The sequence below is a fragment of the Delphinapterus leucas genome, chromosome 8, assembly GCF_059928025.1.
Source record: "Delphinapterus leucas isolate spDelLeu-1000000601 "Yukka" chromosome 8, BTC_Dleu_Yukka2, whole genome shotgun sequence".
NCBI classification, from domain to species: Eukaryota; Metazoa; Chordata; class Mammalia; order Artiodactyla; family Monodontidae; genus Delphinapterus; species Delphinapterus leucas.
The window spans coordinates 94,492,039-94,511,991 of NC_143136.1; the positions used below are offsets into that span (position 1 = coordinate 94,492,039).

A 19,953-nucleotide genomic window follows, 5' to 3' on the forward strand; every position below is an offset into this window, starting at 1 on the left:
TTTCTGGTGTATCTGTGGGGAGGAAGGTGATCTCTGCGTCTTACTCTTCCGCCATCTTCCCGGAAGTCTCACCCACATCTTCTTTATCTATTCTCCTGTTGATGGGCATTTTGCTTCCATGTCCTGGCTATTGTAAATAGTGCTGCAATAAACATTGAGGTGCATGTGTCTTTTTTTTTTTTTTTTTTTGCGGTACACGGGCCTCTCACTGTTGTGGCCTCTCCCGTTGTGGAGCACAGGCTCCAGACACGCAGGCTCATGGGCCATGGCTCCCAGGCCTAGCCGCTCCACAACATGTGGGATCTTCCTGGACCGGGTCACGAACCCGTGTCCCCTGCATCAGCAGGTGGACTCTCAACCACTGCGCCACCAGGGAAACCCGCATGTGTCTTTTTGAATTATGGTTTTCTCTGGGTATATGCCCAGTAGTGGGATTGCTGGGTCACATGGTAATTCTATTTTTAGTTATTTAAGGAACCTCCATACTGTTCTCCATAATGGCTGTATCCATTTACATTCCCACCAACAGTGCAATAGGGTGCCCTTTTCTCCACACCCTCTGAAGCATTTGTTGTTTGTAGATTTTCTGATGATGCCCATTCTAACCAGTGTGAGGTGATACCTCATTGTAGTTTTGATTTGCATTTCTCTAATAATTAGTGATGTTGAGCAGGTTTTCATGTGCTTCTTGGCCATCTGTATATCTTCTCTGGAGAAATGTCTGTTTTGGTCTTCTGCCCATTTTTGGATTGGGTTGTTTGTTTTTTCAATATTGAGCTGCATGAGCTGTTTATATATTTCGGAGATTAATCCTTTGTCCATTGATTCATTTGCAAAAATTTTCTCCCATTCTGAAGGTTGTCTTTTCGTTTTCTTTATGGTTTCCTTTGCTGTGCAAAAGCTTTTAAGTTTCGTTAGGTCCCATTTGTTTATTTTTGTTTTTATTTCCATTTCTCTAGGAGGTGGGTCAAAAAGGATCTTGCTATGGTTTATGTCATAGAGTGTTCTGCTTATGTATTCCTTTAAGAGTTTTATAGTGTCTGGCCTTACATTTAGGTCTCTAATCTATTTTGAGTTTATTTTTGTGTGTGGTGTTAGGGAGTGTTCTAATTTCATTCTTTTACATGTAGCTGTCCACTTTTCCCAGCACCACTTATTGAAGAGACTGTCTTTTCTCCATTGTGTATCCTTGCCTTATTTGTCATAGATTAGTTGACCATAGGTGCGCGGGTTTATATCTGAGCTTTCTATCCTGTTCCATTGATCAATATTTCTGTTTTTGTGACAGTACGATATTGTGTTGATTACTGTAGCTTTGTAGTATAGTCTGAAGTCAGGAAATCTGATTCCTCCAACTCCGTTTTTTTCCCTCAATACTGCTTTGGCTATTCGGGGTCTTTTGTGACTCCATACAAATTTTAAGATTTTTTATTCTAGTTCTGTAGAAAATGCCATTGGTAATTTGATAGGGCTTACACTGAATGTGTAGATTACTTTGGGTAGTATAGTAATTTTCACAGTATTGATTCTTCCAATCCAAGAACATGGTATATCTCTCCATCTGTTGGTATCAGTGTCTTATAGTTTTCTGCATACAGGTCTTTTGTCTCCCTAGGTAGGTTTATTCCTAGGTATTTTATTCTTTTTGTTGCAGTGGTAAATGGGAGTGTTTCCTTAATTTCTCTTTCAGATTTTTCATCATTAGTGTATGGGAATGTAAAAGATTTCTGTGCATTAATTTTGTATCCTGCAACTTTACCAATTTCATTAATTAGCTCTAGTAGTATTCTCGTGGCATCTCTTGGATTCTCTATGTATAGTATCATCTCATCTGCAAACAGTGACAGTTTTACTTTTTGTTTTCCAATTTGGATTCCTTTTATTTCTTTTTCTTCTCTGATTGCCATGGCTAGGACTTCCAAAACTATGTTGAATAATAGTGGTGAGAGTGGACATCCTTATCTTGTTCCTGATCTTAGAGGAAATGCTTTCAGTTTTTCACCATTGAGAATGATGTTTGCTGTGGGTTTGTCGTATATGGCCTTTATTATGTTGAAGTAGGTTCCCTCTATGCCCACTTTCTGGAGAGCTTTTATCATAAATGGGTGTTGAATTTTGTCAAAAGCTTTTTCTGCATCTATTGAGATGATCATATGGTTTTTATTATTCAGTTTGTTAATATGGTGTATCACATTGATTGATTTGTGTATATTGAATCCTTGCATCCCTGCGTAAATCCCACTTGATCATGGTGTATGATCCTTTGAATGTGTTGTTGGATTCTGTTTGCTAGTATTTTGTTGAGGATTTTTACATCTGTATTCATCAGTGATATTGGTCTGTAATTGTCTTCTTTTGTAGTATCTTTGTCTGGTTTTGGTATCAGGGTGATGGTGGCCTCATAGAATGAGTTTGGGAGTGTTCCTTCCTCTGCAATTTTTGGGAAGAGTTTGAGAAGGATGGGTGTTAGTTCTTCTCTAAATGATAGAATTCATCTGTGAAGCCATCTGGTCCTGGACTTTGTTGGAAGATTTTGTTTTGTTGTTTGTTTTTAAAAAATTTTTTTAATTAATGAATTTTATTTATTTATTTACTGGCTGCATCAGGTTTTCGTTGCTGCATGTGGGCTTTCTCTAGTTGCAGGGAGTGGGGGCTACTCTTCGTTGTGGTCTGCACAGCCTTCTCGTTGCAGTGGCTTCTTTTGTTGCAGAGCACAGGCTCTAGGCACGCGGGCTTAGTTGCTCCACGGCATGTGGGATCTTCCCAGACAGGGCTTGAACCCGTGTCCCCTGCATTGGCCGGTGGATTCTTAACCACTGTGCCATCAGGGAAGCCCTGTTGGAAGATTTTTAATCACAGTTTCAGTGTCATTACTTGTGATTGGTCTGTTCATATTTTCTGTTTCTTCCTGGTTCTGTCTTGGAAGGTTATACCTTTCTAAGAATTTGTCCATTTCTTCCAGGTTGTCCATTTTATTGGCATAGAGCTGCTTGTAGTAGTCTCCTAGGATGCTTTGTATTTCTGCAGTGTCTGTTGCAACTTCTCCTTTTTCATTTCTAATTTTATTGATTTGAGTCCTCTCCCTCTTTTTCTTGATGAGTCTGGTTAATGGTTTATCAATTTTGTTTATCTTCTCAAAGAACCAGATTTTAGTTTTATTGATCTTTGCTATTGTTTTTTTTGTTCCTATTTCATTTATTTCTGCTCTGATCTTTATGATTTTTTTCCTTCTAGTAACTTTAGGTTTTGTTTGTTCTTCTTTCTCTAGTTCTTTTAGGTGTAAGTTTAGATTGTTTATTTGAGATTTTTCTTGTTTCTTGAGGTAGGCTTGTATAGCTATAAACTTCCCTCTTAGAACTGCTTTTGCTGCATCCCATGGGTTTTGGATCGTCGTGTTTTCATTATCATTTGTCTCTAGGTATTTTCTGATTTCCTCTTTGATTTCTTCAGTGATCTCTTGGTTATTTAGTAAGGTATTGTTTAGCCTCCATGTGTTTGTGTTTTTTACGTTTTTATCCTGTAATTCATTTCTAATCTCATAGCGTTGTGGTCAGAAAAGATGCTTGATATGATTTCAATTTTCTTAAATTTATTGTGGCTTGGTTTGTGACCCAAGATGTGATCTATCCTGGAGAATTTCCGTGCACACTTGAGAAGAAAGTGTAATCTGCTGTTTTTGGATGGAACGTCCTATAAATATCAATGAAATCTATCTGGTTTATTGTGTCATCCAAAGCTTGTGTTTCCTTATTAATTTTCTGTTTGCAAAGAAAAAAATATATTTTCTTTCTGTTTGGATGATCTGTTCATTGGTGTAAGTGAGGTGTTAAAGTCCCCCACTATTATTGTGTTACTGTCGATTTCCTCTTTTATAGCTGTTAGCAGTTGCCTTATGTATTGAGGTGCTCCTATGTTGGGTGCATATATATTTATAATTGTTATATCTTTTTCCTGGATTGATCCCTTGATCATTATGTAGTGTCCTTCCTTGTCTCTTGTAACATTCTTTATTTTAAACTTTATTTTATCTGATATGAGCATTGCTACTCCAGCTTTCTTTTGATTTCCATTTGCATGGAATATGTTTTTCCATCCCCTCACTTTCAGGCTGTAAGTGTCCCTAGGTCTGAAGTGTGTCTCTTGTAGACACTATATATATGGGTCTTGTTTTTGTATCCATTCAGCAAGCCTGTGTCTTTTGGTTGGAGCATTTAATCCATTCACGTTTAAGGTAATCATCGATATGTACGTTCCTATGACCATTTTCTTAATTGTTTTGGGTTTGTTTTTGTAGGTCCTTTTCTTCTCTTGTGCTTCCCACTTAGAGAAGTTTCTTTAGCATTTGTTGTAGAGCTGGTTTGGTGGTGCTGAATTCTATTAGCTTTTGCTTGTCTGTAAAGCTCTTGATTTCTCCATCAAATCTGAATGAGGTCTTTGCCAGGTAGAGTAATCTTGGTTGTAGGTTCTTCCCTTTCATCACTTTAAGTATATCATGCCACTCCCTTCTGGCTTGTAGAGTTTCTGCTGAGAAATTAGCTGTTAACCTTATGGGAGTTCCCTTGTATGTTATTTGTCATTTTTCCGTTGATGCTTTCAATAATTTTTCTTTGTCTTTAATATTTGCCAATTTGGTTACTGTGTGTCTCAGCGTGTTCCACCTTGGGTTTATCCTGTATGGGTCTCTCTGCACTTCCTGGACTTGGGTGGCTATTGCCTTTCCCATGTTAGGGAAGTTTTCGACTACAATCTCTTCAAATATTTTCTCGGGTCCTTTCTCTCTCTGTTCTCTTTCTGGGACCCCTATAATGCGAATGTTGTTGCATTTAATGTTGTCTCAGAGGTTTCTTAAGCTGTCTTCATTTCTTTTCATTCTTTTTTCTTTATTCTGTTCTGCAGCCGTGAATTCCATCATTCTGTCTTCCAGGTCACTTATCCGTTCTTTTGCCTCAGTTATTCTGCTATTGATTCCTTCTATTGTAGTTTTCATTTCAGTTATTGTATTGTTCATCTCTGTTTGTTTGTTCTTTAATTCTTCTAGGTCTTTGTTAAACATTTCTTGCATCTTCTCCATCTTTTCCTCCATTCTTTTTCCAGGGTCCTGGATCATCTTCACTATCAGTATTCTGAATTCTTTTTCTGGAAGGTTGCCTATCTCCACTTCATTTAGTTGTTTTTCTGGGGTTTTATCTTATTCCTTCATCTGGTACACAGCCCTCTGCCTTTTCATCTTGTCTGTCTTTCTGTGAATGTGGTTTTTGTTCCACAGGCTGCAGGATTGTAGTTCTTGCTTCTGCTGTCTGCCCTCTGGTGGATGAGGCTATCTACGAGGCTTGTGCAAGTTTCCCGATGGGAGGGACTGGTGGTGGGTAGAGCTGGGTGTTGCTCTGGTGGGCAGAGCTCAGTAAAACTTTAATCCGCTCGTCTGCTGATGGGTGTGGCTGGGTTCCCTCCCTGTTGGATGTTTGGCCTGAGGCGACCCAACACTGGAGCCTACCCGGGCTCTTTGGTGGGGCTAATGGCGGACTCTGGGAGGGCTCATGCCAAGGAGTACTTCCCAGAACTTCTGCTGCCAGTGTCCTTGTTCTCACAGTGAGACAGAGCCACCCCCCGCCTCTGCAGGAGACCCTCCAATACCGGCAGGTAGGTCTGGTTCAGTCTCCTATGGGGTCACTGCTCCTTCCCCCGCGTTGCGATGCACACACTACTTTGTGTGTGCCCTCCAAGAGTGGAGTCTTTGTTTCCCCCAGTCCTGTAGTCAAATCCTGCTAGCCTTCAAAGTCTGATTCTCTAGGAATTCCTCCTCCCACTGACAGACCCCCAGGTTCTGAAGCCTGACATGGGGCTCAGAACCTTCACTCCAGTGGGTGGACTTCTGTGGTATAAGTGTTCTCCAGTTTGTGCGTCACCCACCCAGCAGTTATGGGATTTGATTTTATTGTGATAGCACTCCTCCTACCATCTCATTGTGGCTTCTCCTTTGTCTTTGCATGTGGGGTATCTTTTTTGGTGAGTTCCAGTGTCTTCCTGTCGATGATTGTTCAGCAGTTAGTTGTGATTCTGGTGTTCTTGCAAGAGGGAGTGGGAGCTCGTCCTTCTACTTCGCCATCTTGAACCAATCTCGAATATACTTTTTATTAATTGAAGTATAGTTGATTAGTTTGTTAGTTGGTTATTTTCAGGTGTACAGCACAGTGGTACAGTCACACACACACACATGCACACACACACACACATATATTCCTTTTCAGATTCTTTTTCGTTATAGGTTATTACAAAATATTGAGTTTAGCTCCCTGTGTTATACAGTAGGTTCTTGTTGGTTATCTGTTTTCTACATAGTAGTGTGTATATGTTAATAACAAGCTCCTAATTTATCCCTCCCCCTACCCCCCTTTCCCTTTTGGTAACTATAATTTTGTTTTTTGTGTCTGTGAGTTTCTTTCTGTTTTGTAACTAATTCATTTGTATCATTTTTTTTTACATCAATATAAGTTTAAGTTTTCTGGTTGGGTAATATAAATTGAAGTAGAGCTGACTTCCTTTTTAGGGGAGATCGGAAATATGGGGAATGGTAAAATACAATGAAGAGAAGTACTTGGATAACTATGCATAGTTGTCCTTTGGAATCTGATGGTGGTGGGATTTTTTTTTCCCCCCTGGAGTATGTTTTGGAGAAGTACTTGTAGTAGAAAACATGGGCAAGAAAAACCTGAAAAAGTGATTTTCCTGAGGGATTTTTGAGATTCTGGGTGTGAGCAGTATTGTTTTAGGGCCAGAAGAGTCTTTTCAAAATTCAGCTCTAGTTATGTCATCTCCTAATTGAAAACCTCATTGCTTTTTTTTTTTTAACTTTATTTTTTAAATTTAAATTTATTTATTTATTTATTTTAATTTTGGCTGCATTGGGTCCTCATTGCTGCGCACGGGCTTTGCTTTAGTTGCGGTGACAGGGGGCTACTCTTGTTGCAGTGCACGGGCTTCTCATTGCGATGGCTTCTCTTGTTGCGGAGTCCGGGCTCTAGGCGCAGGGGCTTCAGTAGTTGTGGCTTGCGGGCTCTAGAGTGCAGGCTCAGTAGTTGTGGCACATGGGCTTAGTTGCTCCACGGCATGTGGGATCCTCCCAGACCAGGGCTCGAACCTGTGTCCCCTGCATTGGCAGGCAGATTCTTAAACACTGCGCCACCAGAGAAGCCTGAAAACCTCATTGCTTTTTGACAGATAAAATTCCTTAACCGATGTATGGCCCTACGTGATCTTGTCACTTTGTACCAAGAATGTCTTGCTTTCTCACCTCCAGCCCCAGTGGTCTTATTTCTTACTGTGGTCTTATTTCTTATTCCTCTGCCTCAGATATTTTTCACTCTCATCTTTGCCTCTCTACCTTTTAGCTCTTGTCTGCTCTTCAGATCCCAGCTCAAGCAACACTTCTGAAAATTGTCTCCCCAACTCTGATTGGCTCAAATCCCTTATTTTAAGCTCTCTATACACTGTGTGCTTCTCCTTCATAGCTCTGGTGATGGTAGAAGTTTTATATTAATTTGTTGCTTATTTGATACATGTCTCCCTAACTAGATTATAGACACAATTGAGGACAGGAACTGTGTTTGTTTTTACTTACATCATCCCAGGACCTAGTGTGGTTCTTGGCGCATAATAGACCCTCAATAAATATTGTTGAATGTATGTGAATGAGTGCATAAGTGAATGAAGTCATAGTTTCTGCTCTCAAGGAAGTCCCAGGCCAGTGGGAAGATAGCAGCTGCAATCCAAAATGAGAAGTATGTTCTATTAGAGATATCAGTACAGTTTTTCAAAGGGGGAGGTACTGATTAATGAAATCCCAAAGCCTAGAAACCATCACTTTAGGTCCTGAGGAATTTTGAAGGAGAGAGAGAGAGAGAGAAAGCAATATGATCAGATACATACTTTGGAAAATTTTCTCTGGCCACAGTATGGAAGATGGATTGTACCCAGACTAAGCCAAGAGGCAGGGGTATACATAAGAGATTATTTCAATAGTCCTGCTGAAACTTGAGGACCTGAATTTAGTTGGGAGCGTTAGGGAAGAAAGAATAGATAAGAAGTGAAAGATATATGTTAAAATGGCAGAATCTATCAGAGTTAATGTCAGGTTTGATATGGGTGAAGGAGAGAATTTTGGTGACTGGATGATGCCATTAATCAGAGTTGGGACTATAGGAAGTGGAACTTTTTTGGGATAAAGGGATTGAGTTATATTGGGGGCATATGATTCTGTAAAGTATCATAGTATTGTAGCTTTTTTTTTTTTTTTTTTTAATGCCTAAAGCTGTTAGGACTTGTTGAAACATTGTCTCCCCGTTACTTCTGAATACCACATTTTTCTGGTTTTCCTCCTACCTTACTGGGCACTACTCAGTTTTCAATGCTGGCTACCTCCATCCGACTTCCAAATGCTGCTGAATCCCAGGTATTTGTCCTGGGTTCTTTTGGTTCTCTGCTCTACTTTTTCTCTCAGTGATTTCATCCAGTCTTATTTCTTTAAATACCTTTTGTACACTGATGGCCTCTCCGCAGCTTCCCTCTTGAAGTCTCCAGAGTAATATACCTAACTGCTTACTGGACATTCCTACTTAAATGTCTAAGACACATCTGAAATATAACAAGTCCAACAGTAGAACTATATATATATATATATATATATATATATATATATTTTTTTTTTTTTTGTGGTAAGCGGGCCTCTCACTGTTGTGGCCTCTCCCGTTGCGGAGCACAGACTCCGGACGCGCAGGCTCAGCGGCCATGGCTCACGGGCCCAACCGCTACGCGGCATGTGGGATACTCCCGGACCGGGGCACGAACCCATGTCCCCTGCATCGGCGGGCGGACTCTCAACCACTGCGCCACCAAGGAAGCCCACAGTAGAACTATTGATTCTCTTTCTTCCTAAATCTGTTTTTCCCACTCTTCCTCATGATGGTAAAATAAATCTGCTTAGCTGCTCTAGTGAAAAAAACTAGGAGTCAAGGCATCTGTGTCTAAGGTATGGATGAGTTTAATACCTTTAGCTACATTTCAGAGGCTAAAGGTCCCCAGAGTTATTGCACAGAAAAGACATCATTAGAAAGCCCTTCTTGGGCTTCCCTGGTGGCGCAATGGTTAGGAATCTGCCTGCCAATGCAGGGGATACGGTTCGAACCCTGGTCCAGGAAGATCCCACATGCCGCCGAGTAACTAATCCTGTGCACCACAACTACTCAGCCTGCACTCTAGAGCCCGCAAGCCACAACTACTAAGCCCACGTGCCATGACTACTGAAACCCATGCCCCTAGAGCCCGTGCTGCACAACAAGAGAAGCCACTGCAACGAGAAGCCCGTGAACCGCAACGAAGAATAGTCCCCGCTCACTGCAACTAGAGAAAGCCCACGTGCAGCAACGAAGATCCAACGCAGCCAAAAATAAATAAATAAAATAAATAAATTTTAGAAAAAAGGAAAGAAAGCCCTTCTTTACATTCGGATTAAAGAGGAATTTTCTCATCTTTTCTTGCATCTGCATAGTTTCATTTTATCTTAGAGTTAATCTTTGATCAAATCGAAGTTGGAGTTGTCCTTATGTTTGCTGTAAGAAATGAACCTAATTTTATTGCAGTGTTGTTTGTAATTGCAAAATATTGGAAAATTACATGTAATGTTTGAATGTAGGAGACTGATTGAACAAACTGTGGTGCACTCACACATAACAGACAGGCACCTGGGTATCAGCCTTGATTTCTTTCCTTCCCATCTCCCCTTGTTCTCACATTTATCAAGTGCTGTTGCTTCTCCCTACAACCCCATCTCACCATCCCCTTTCTACTACTCTTGCCCAAGTCACCATCATTTCTTGCCTAGTCTCCCTAGTACCATTCTTGACCCCTTTAAATAATTTTCTACACAGCTGCTAATGTGTTTTTTTAAACCTAAGTCACAGCATGTCACAAACCTATTTTAAAAACACTCCAATGGCTTCCTATAAAACTTAATATGAAAATCTAAACTTGACCTTGGCCTGCTTATCTGGCCAGCTTTTCCGCTTTGTCGCTACTTCTCTCCCCCTTGCTCACAAGCTCTGCCACAGCTCTTTTCTGCCTCAGAGCCTTTGCTGCTCCAGCCTTTGCCCGCAAGACTCTTCTCCATGGCTCGCTCTTTCTACTGGTCGAGTCTTAGTTCAAAGTCCTCTTTAAAGTGGTGTTCTCTGGCCTCACAGCTCAATGTTTTATCTCCCATCCTCCCCCTAGTCACTCTATACATTTCCTTGTTTTCATTTCTGCATAATGTTTATCAGTATGAGAAGAATTCCCTCTCTTCCTTCCTTCCCTCCCTCCCTTCCTTCCTTCCTCCCTCCCTCCCTCTCACTCTCCATTCCTCCTTTCTTTGTCCTCCTTCATTTATTTATGTTTCTTACCCTCCAGATTGTAGGCTTCATCAGAGAAGGAATTTTATCCTTTTTGTTAACTTCTATATCCCCAGTGTCTGGAACTGTCCTACAGTACTGGCACATCATATAAATACTCTGACTATGAATATACCCGGTATCTATTTAAACTATGTATCTATAGATCTATGATACTAAATGAGATGATCAAGTTACTTTTCATAATAACACAATCATTAAACACTGTGTTAACAGTGCTCAAATATATATTATTTGAAAAGGAACAGATATTTTCCCCAAAGAATGGGGAAGGAAAAGAATAATAACACATGCTTCATGTTGCTGTTTTGCACCATTTTGTTTTTCTTTTTAGGCAGATTGGAGTAACAGAGTGGTGGGTGGGTAAAGTCCTAGAAAGCAACAGGAGTAGCAAGAAAGAGATGGAGTTACAGACTAAATAAATGAAGAAAAAATAACGGGATGGGTGTGGTTTAGCAAAAATTAAATCAGTACAAATCACATGCCAGTACTCAACTTGATTTTCTGGACTAATGGAAGGGAAAAGAAGTATGAATGAAACTGAAGCAAGAGGGTAATTTAGAAAAATTATATTTGATTTTAGAATTCAGCCAGAGGAACATGAACCACAGACGTTCATCACCCTTCCCAGGACCAAGTTCATTTTCAGCAGTCCAAGTGGGATGACCAGAAATGAAGTGAGTAGAACAAGGCTACCCTGGTATTGCCCTGCTCAGTCTCTACAGCCTTCTTTAAACATTCTGCTGTGTATTTTAAATTAAAAGAGCTTCCGTAAAAGTAAATTACATACTGAAACTTTTCTCCAGAATAGATAAGTTCTCATTCATATGGGAACTATGTTCCCATAGTTTTGCCTTCCTATCTATTTCCTATCTTCCAAACCTAAACATGCCTTATCCATCCATATAGACTCAGCCCAAGTTCCAGCTTCTGTGAAGATCTGCCCAAAGTTTGAAGCCAAATGAATTTTTCTTACTGAAACTTCTGTGACACGCATGTTTTATTGCTTAGTTATTATTCCATGAACATGTGTCTTGCCTCCTTAATTGGGCTATAAGCTCCTAGATGTTATGGGATATGTATATCATTTATTTTTTTGGAGCCTAAAGCACTCCCAGCCCACTTCTGGGCTAATGGAAGGTGTTAAAGTGAATAAAAACAGTTTATTTGGGCCCTATGAACATATATTTGCTCAAAGTAGAACCTACCTGAACGCTCTGGGATGAATCTGTTATTTTTTCCATATAAATCATTAATGACATTTTGCTTTTTATTTCTGACATTAATTTAAAAGGCACTGGGAAAATTATTTTTGATTTGCACATGAAATAATGTACTGCTTTTCTGAATAAAAGCACGAGTCATTTTTGTTTGAACAATTTAGGATATATATTCTATTTCTAGATAAAAGTGTTCAAAATAGGATTTTAGTGATACATAAGTGATACATATTTAAAAACAAAAACAAAAATAAAATATCTTCTTGAAATTTGCCTTTGTAGTAAATTCAGTCATTCAAATTGTTTTCTCTCAAGACCCAAAAATTTTAGAGCATTGCCAGCTTTGAGTTTATCCTGAAAAAGAAAAGATTTTATTTTAAAGCATTATTTAATGGTTGTTTTAAAGTACTTAGTAAGTGTCTTCATCAGGTTTTTAAAAACTCAATTCCCCAGTGTGAGAGAAAAACATTAGCAGGTTAAACAATGAATCTCTTGACCCATGTTTCACCTCACTGTTTTTCAAATTATATTCATATATTTGTTTTGAACAGTCTTTTAAAAGCAAAAATATAAATGGTGTGTGGTATATTTGTGCTTTTATTATTTTCCCTACTTCTCAAATATGTTGACAATCATGGACAAAAAATGGATTTTTTTGAATTTTGAAACATGTAAATATGTATTTATGTTATAAGTAACGTATAAAATGTATATTTGTTTTATGCTTATTTTTATAATAACAGTTCCTAGTGAAAGATTTCTGCGAATGCTTTTTATACAACATAATAGAATGATAAGTTTAAATATATTAGAAACAGAATTACGATATGACCCAACAATTCTACTCCTAGTTATACAGCCAAAAGAATTAAAAACAGGGACTCAGATACTTGTATGTGAATGTTCACAGCAGCCAAAAGATGGAAACAACCTAAGCATACATCAGCAGATGAATAGATTTTTAAATGTGGTATAAACATAAATGGAATATTCAGGCCCCAAAAGGAATGAAGTTCTTTTTTTTCTTCCAGTTTTATTGAGATATAATTGATATAGAACACTATATAAGTTTAAGGTGTACAACATAATGATTTGACTTATGTACATCATGAAATGATCACAATAAGTTTAGTGAACATCCATCATGTCGTATAGATACATTAAAGAAACAGAAAAAAATATTTTTTTCCTTGGGATGAGAACTCTTAGGATTTAGTTTCTTAATAACTTTCATATATAACATATAGCAGCATTAATTATATTTATCATGTTGTACATTACAACCCTAGTACTTATTTATCTTGTAACTGGAAGTTTGTACCTTTTAACTAACTGCTTTCAGTTCCCCCTTTGTCCTCTATTTGAAATCTAAGTTTGAAACTTGGTTGTGGGAGGAGGGGAGGAGAATTACAACAGGGAAAACCCTCTTAGGAAAATGACTTTCTTTTTACAGGACCCTCCAGTGAGTTTTAGGTCTGTAAGATAAGACAGTTGGAAAGAGTGCCCAGAAGTCATCTAGCCACCTACCACCTTCTTGGTATATGTGTTGTCCTTTCACATGGCCCTGAATAAAAAGTAAGCTCTTTTGGAGCAAGAAACGTGATACAGATGAAGAGTCTCAGAAAATCGTACAAGTATGTACATTTATAAATTTCACATGAGAAAAAGACTGCCAAGTTTTTTTTCACTCTCTCCCCAGCTATAGATTAGATCATCTCCACAGAAAGAACTCCTGTGTTTTGAGGGGTAATTTTGTGATACCCTAATTGATATATATCCCGCTTGCAAAAGGCAGGTATGTAATTGAGGGTGGAAGGAAACATGTATGGTGTCGTGTAATATCCGTACCATTAGTGTGTATCTATATATCATGACCACTTCAGGGTTCTCACACAGCCTTGCAGAGTGGGTAATTTGAGGCAGGGACCTCTTATTCAGGGTTCTTCCCAGATTCACACTTGGGCCATCCTCCTCTAAAGGAAGATTCAGAAATGACTGTTGCTGCTGTGAGAAACTACTTGCTTTTTAAAATAGGTTGGGTGGGGCTTCCCTGGTGGTGCAGTGGTTAAGAATCCGCCTGCCAATGCAGGGGACACGGGTTTGAGCCCTGGTCCGGGAAGATCCCACATGCTGCAGAGCAACTAAGACCGTGTGCCACAACTACTGAGCCCACGTGCCACAACTACTGAAGCCCGTGTGCCTAGAGCCCGTGCTCTGCAACAAGAGAAGCCACTGCAATGAGAAACCTGCGCACCACAACAAAGAGTAGCCCCTGCTCACCACAACTAGAGAAAGCCCGCACGTAGCAACCAAGACCCAAGGCAGCCAAAAATAAATAAATAAATTTCTTTTAAAAAAATAGGTTGGGGGGCTTCCCTGGTGTCGCAGTGGCTGGGAATCTGCCTGGCAGTGCAGGAGATGTGGATTCGAGCCCTGGTCCGGGGGGATCCCACATGCCGTGGAGCAACTAAGCCCATGCACCACAACTACTGAGCCTGTGCTCTAGAGCCCACGAGCCACAACTACTGAGCTCGTGCGCCACAACTACTGAGCCTGTGCCCTGGAGCCCGTGAGCCACAACAAGAGAAGCCACTGCAGTGAGAAGCCCGCACACCGCAACGAAGAGTATCCCCCACTCGCTGCCACTAGAGAAAGCCAGCAAGCAGCAACGAAGACCCAATGCAGCCAAATAAAAATAATAAAATAGGTTGGTACTGAGTATCCTTTGAAGGAGATACATTTTGGTGTGTTGGATGGAAACCTGATCCTGGAGTCTGGAGATTTGGGGTTGGGTCCATGTGCTGTAATCCAGCAGTTATATCCCTTTTGGCAAATCACTCAACCCCCAAGTCTTGTTTTTCTCCTCTGCATCTACATGGTGGAATGCATTTGCCTATCTCCCAGGCTGGTTGTGCTCATCAAATGGATTTATTTATTGCATTTAAAACTTTTTAGTGAAATTTTACCTTCATGTGGCTCAAAATTCAAAAGGTATAAAAATGCACATTTCCTTTCACTAGTGCTACCCAACCACTATTTTTTCTTTCCAGAGTTATCAGTCTCTTGTCCTTCTTCCAGAAATATTTTATGCATTTATATGTAGGTTTATAATTTTTTTCACAAATGGATAGTATACCATACACAAATGGAAGTATACTATATGCAGTTTTTGCACCTTGCTTAACTTAATATATCTTAGAAATCGATTCTTAATATTTTTTTATGGCTGTATAGAATCCATTGTATGGATATGTTATTATTTATTTATTCCCCTGTAGATTGTTTTTAGTTTTATTACGAACAGTGTTATAATGAGTAACCTTATACAGAATGTCATGAATTTGTGACAATATAAAATTTTTTTTTTTTAATATAAAATTTTTATTCAAGATTTTCTGAAAACTTGAAAGTGATAAGCACATAAAATTAAATAACAAAAGGCATGTAATAATAATTATTATTATTCCATTAAAATCTTAATCAGGATTCTTGGGGTAATCTGGTTTCAGTTTAATTTTGGTTAATGTTATAGAAAGTTTTTCATTTCTCAACCTTTGATATAAAACCTTTGATATAAAAAGTTAAAAAACTTACTATTGCTTACTACTTTAATAAGTATATATTTAACAATTCAAGACTTTTAGTGCCTTAAGGTGGGTAAGTGCCAAAGGAGAAACTTCCTGTTTAAAGCAGTCTGAGGTCTCCCAGTCAATAACTTGCAACTAGTATATGTCAAAATGGACCCTTGGGACTTCCCTGGTGGTCTAGTGGTAAAGAATCCACCTTACAATGCAGGGGACGCAGGTTCGATCCCTGGTCAAGGAACTAAGATCCCACATGCCATGGGGCAATTAAACCCACGCACTGCAACTACTGAGCTCACGCGCCTCAACTAGGGAGCCTGCGTGCCACAAACTACAGAGTCCACGTTCTGTGGAACCTTTGCGCCACAACTGCAGAGCCCACACGCCCTGGAGCCTGTGCGCCACAACTAGAGAAAAGCCCTGTACACCACAAGGAAGAGCTCGTGTGCCGCAACGAACGATCCCATATGCCTCAGTCAAGATCCTTAGTGCCACAACTAAGATCCTACGCAGCCTAAAATAAAAAATCTAAAAAAAAGAAAAAGGACCCTTGTTGGCATCTGTTCATGTACTTCAAGCCTACTGAGAAGATGTGATGAGCTAATATATCCTTAAAAATTAAAGCAGAGAATTAGAGTTGAAGAGAAATTTTGGATTCTAGTTTAGAAGAAAGCCAAGACTTATACAAAAGGACTATGACTAAAACTTTTGTAAGATTTGTTAAGAATTTATATATCCCCATGTTTTCATTTTTGGCCATCCCTGTCCCCTGGTAGTAATTGGCAGTGAAGTCTTAGGAAAAACTTGTTTTGTTGGGGGTGGGTGTGGGATGGGAAGGGGATGGCAAAAGAGGAAATCTGGGGACACTGCGTCTCATTTTAACCTCATTTTCGTTCAGGAGCCTGAGGGGCAGAATGGCAGTGGCAGCATTAAGGCACATTTAGCCACTCTAAAAGTCAAATGCTAAAAGAAAAAAAAAAATCCAGTTACTTGAGGGTTCTGGATCCTTGAGTTCTGTTAATCAAGACTTTAGTCTCAATATCCAAATAACTAGAATCATTACAACTTTTGAGATTGGTAGATTTGTACCAGAAACATTAAAGGAAAAATTTAGACATTTCTCTCATTCATCTAACATGCAAATCTAAATATATTATTATAATGTGCTTCTTTACCGTTTTCTTTTTTGGCTTTATGAATTTAGTTGTACTAGATTGACTTTCAGCATTTTAACTTTCCTTTGCCCTTTAATAGGTCAAGCTATTTCTGGAGATCAAGTAACAGTTCTAGGAATATTAAGTGTAACGATTTCTCTGTTCTTTGCTATCACATAGCAAAGTGCTCTGAAATCAAACACAATTAGAGCAGGAAAATTCAGGAAGAAGATCATGAAGTAAAAGGCACATACCTTTGTTTCTGCATCAAATTCTTCCATGGATTCTATCAGTTTCCCAGGCTCCAGCTCACCTAGTGGAAAGGGGTAATCGGTTCCCAAAATGACTTTATCCTGAAAAAGGAAAAAACACTTTTATCTCTAATTTTGCAGAACATCAAAGAACCTCTTGTAAACTTAATTATATTTACATATTACAAGCACTCCTATGGTAAAATAACAAATTTCTTCCTGATTAACAGAAACAAACTGATCTAAAATTTTTAAGATTTAATGGCTTCAAAACTTATTCTGACATTTTCTCCAGCAGGTGCCGCTATTAGGTCTCTTAAAGCTGCAAATCAACCCCCATCTTCCCTTGTTTTTTTTAAGTAACTGAAATGCAGAATACTCAAATATAAGAAGCAGGCGTTTATTTAATAAAACATGCTGATGTCTTCAGATGAAATTAAGGATTCTATATTTCTTAAAATGATGCATTGCAGTTGACCTGCACAATTTTTGAAAATATACTGGAGTTTAAAAGGAAAACATAAAAAACAAACAACTGGATGAAAAGAAAAGAAACAAACAAACAAAAACCAACCAACCCCCCCAAACAATTACCATCTCTATAAACTAGATTGTTGTTTGCTTTTTAATGATGTAGCTTTGAAATTCTATTTGACACTTTGTACAATAAAGCACACAGGCTTGTCTGTCTACAAATAAGTAAAGCACTATGTCAAGCAATGTGCTAAAATCTAGATTGCTAGATTGGTCAACAAAACAGAAATGAGGATAGAGAAAGATCAAGATGGCAGAGTAGGAAGATCTTGAGCTCAGCTCCTGTCACACCTAAGTTACAGCTACTTACAGGCCAGCTATCTGTGAGAATGACCCGATGGCTAGCAGAAAAGATTTTTTCCATAACTAAAGATATAAAGAAAGAACCACAACTTGACAGGTAGCGGGGTGGAGACGTGGACTGTCAAGACCCACATTCCTGGCATGGTGACCCATAAGCAGGAGGAAAATGACAACTGTGGAGGTCCTCCCTGAGGATCAAGGGGTCCAAGTCTCACATTGAGTTCACCAGCCTGGTGGTCCTGCACTGGGAAGGCAAGCACCCAAAATACCTGGCTTTGAAAACCAGTGGGTGTTATGTTTAGGAGAGCTAGAGGCTGGAAACTGAGACTCCATCCTTAAAGGGCAGGTGCAAAAACTCGCTTGCTCCAAGTCCCAGTGCAGAAGCAGCCAAAAAAAAAAACTTTGGGGCTTCCCTGGTGGCGCAGTGGTTGAGAGTCCGCCTGCCGATGCAGGGGACACGGGTTCGTGCCCCGGTCTGGGAAGATCCCACATGCCGCGGAGTGGCTAGGCCCGTGAGCCATGGCCGCTGAGCCTGCGCGTCCGGAGCCTGTGCTCCGCAATGGGAGAGGCCACAACAGTGAGAGGCCCGCGTAACGCAAAAAAAAAAAACAAAAAAACACAACTTTGTATGATGACAGTTGGTTACTAGACTTATTGTGGTGATTCATTTGTAATGTATAGAAATATATCGAATCAGTATGTTGTATACCTGAAATGAATCTAACATTGTAAATTAACTATAATTTTTTAAAAGTACAATGAATAAGAATATGATATATTTTTGTAATGGAACAGTATACAGTGATAAATGAACAAATTTTGGGGAAAAAAATAGAAATGTTCCCTCTCCTTAAGAAACTCATAATCTAGTAAGAGAGACATTAAATCAATAATCAATAATAAATCCATCTATCAAAATAAGAACATATTTTCAACCAGAAATTTTACTTCTAGAAAGTATCCCACCCATATGCATGTAATGGAAATACATCAAGGAAGTTAATTGCAACACTATTGTAGCAGCAAAAGACTATCAAACTAAATTATAGCATATCCAAAAATAAAAAGAAATGAAGGATACTTGCATATGCTGTAATGAAATAATCACCAAGTTATATTATAAAGAGGAATGATCTCGTACAGCAGAAACTAAAACAACATTTTAAATCAACTGTACTCCAATAAAAAATTGATTAATAAGAAAAAAAGACATGATCTTGTAATTGAGAAAATACAGTGTAATAACTGTCATATGGAATTTACTAAAGTTAATTCAAATAGCATATGATATCACTTATATGTGGAATCTAAAAAAATGGTACAAATGAACCTATTTACAAAACAGAAATTGAGTCACAGATGTAGAAAACAAACTTATGGTTATCAAGGGAGAAAGAGGGGGAAGGGATAAACTGGGAGATTGGGATTGACATATACATACTAGTATATATAAAATAATAAGAACCTACTGTGTAGTGCAGGGAACTCTATTCAATACTCTGTAATGGCCTATATGGGAATAGAATCTAAAAAGAATGGATATATGTATATGTATAACTGACTCACTTTGCTGTACAGCAGAAAGTAACACAACATTGTAAATCAACTATACTTCAATAAAAAATTAATTAATTAAAAAAAGAGGAATGATCTTGAAGTTATATCGTGAAGGGGCGAAAACAAAATCTAGGACAGTGTATTTGCTATGCTCATACTTCTGTTTCTACTAAGGGATCTATAGACACACAAATATATGTTTGTATGTATAAAGTCTATTTCACGAATGGTAGCCAAGAAACAAGTAACATTAGTTGTCTCCACCAATGAAGACTAGGATTCAGGGGTGTAGGAGATCCCCCCGCTTCTTTTTTTGAGATATAATTCACATACCATAAAATTCACCCTTTAAAAGTGTACAGTTCAGTGGGTCTTCATATATTCATGAATTTGTGTAATCATTCCCACTATCTAATTCCAGAACATTTTTATCACCCCAAAGTAAACCCCGTACTCATTAGCAGGCACTCCTTGTTACCTCCTTCCAGACCCTGGAAAACACTAATTTACCTTCTGTAAAGGAGGTCCATGGAATTGCCTCTTCTGACATTTCATGTGAATGGAATCAAACAGTATGTTGCCTTCTTTTCTCTTAGTATATTGTTTTCAGGGTTTATCCATGTTGTAGCCTGAATCAGTACTTCATTCCTTTCTGGGCCAAATAATATTCCATTGTGTAGATATACCACATTGTTGTTTATCCATTCATCAGATGATGGACATGTGAGTTGTTTCTACTTTTTGGGTGTTATGATATTGTTTCTCTGAACAGTTGTGTACAGAGGAGTTTTTGTATGAACACGTTTTCACTTCTCCTGGGTATATACGTAGGAGTGGGGTTGCTGGATCATATGGTAAGTCCATGTTTAACATTTTGAGAAACTATTTTTCACAGTGGTTGCAGCATTCTA

General features: G+C 38.8%; 1 protein-coding gene and 1 long non-coding RNA gene across 3 annotated transcripts in view; one reads left to right on the top strand and one right to left on the bottom strand.

Moving 5' to 3' along the window:
- The window catches only part of LOC111172705 (uncharacterized), a 162,347-nt gene that overhangs the window by 20,003 nt on the left and 122,391 nt on the right, over positions 1-19,953 (top strand). Inside the window, exon 2 of the long non-coding RNA XR_016394177.1 lies at positions 11,023-11,116. This is a non-coding gene — a long non-coding RNA (uncharacterized LOC111172705). The remainder of the gene's footprint in view (positions 1-11,022; positions 11,117-19,953) is intronic.
- The window catches only part of ACMSD (aminocarboxymuconate semialdehyde decarboxylase), a 62,591-nt gene continuing 54,531 nt past the window's right edge, over positions 11,894-19,953 (bottom strand). For both annotated transcript variants that reach the window (XM_022569594.2, XM_089916884.1), the window contains 2 exons: positions 16,652-16,750; positions 11,894-12,013 (listed from right to left, as the gene is read on the bottom strand). In XM_022569594.2, the coding sequence (XP_022425302.1) occupies positions 11,951-12,013; positions 16,652-16,750 (162 nt within the window). In that variant the 3' untranslated portion in view covers positions 11,894-11,950. The remainder of the gene's footprint in view (positions 12,014-16,651; positions 16,751-19,953) is intronic.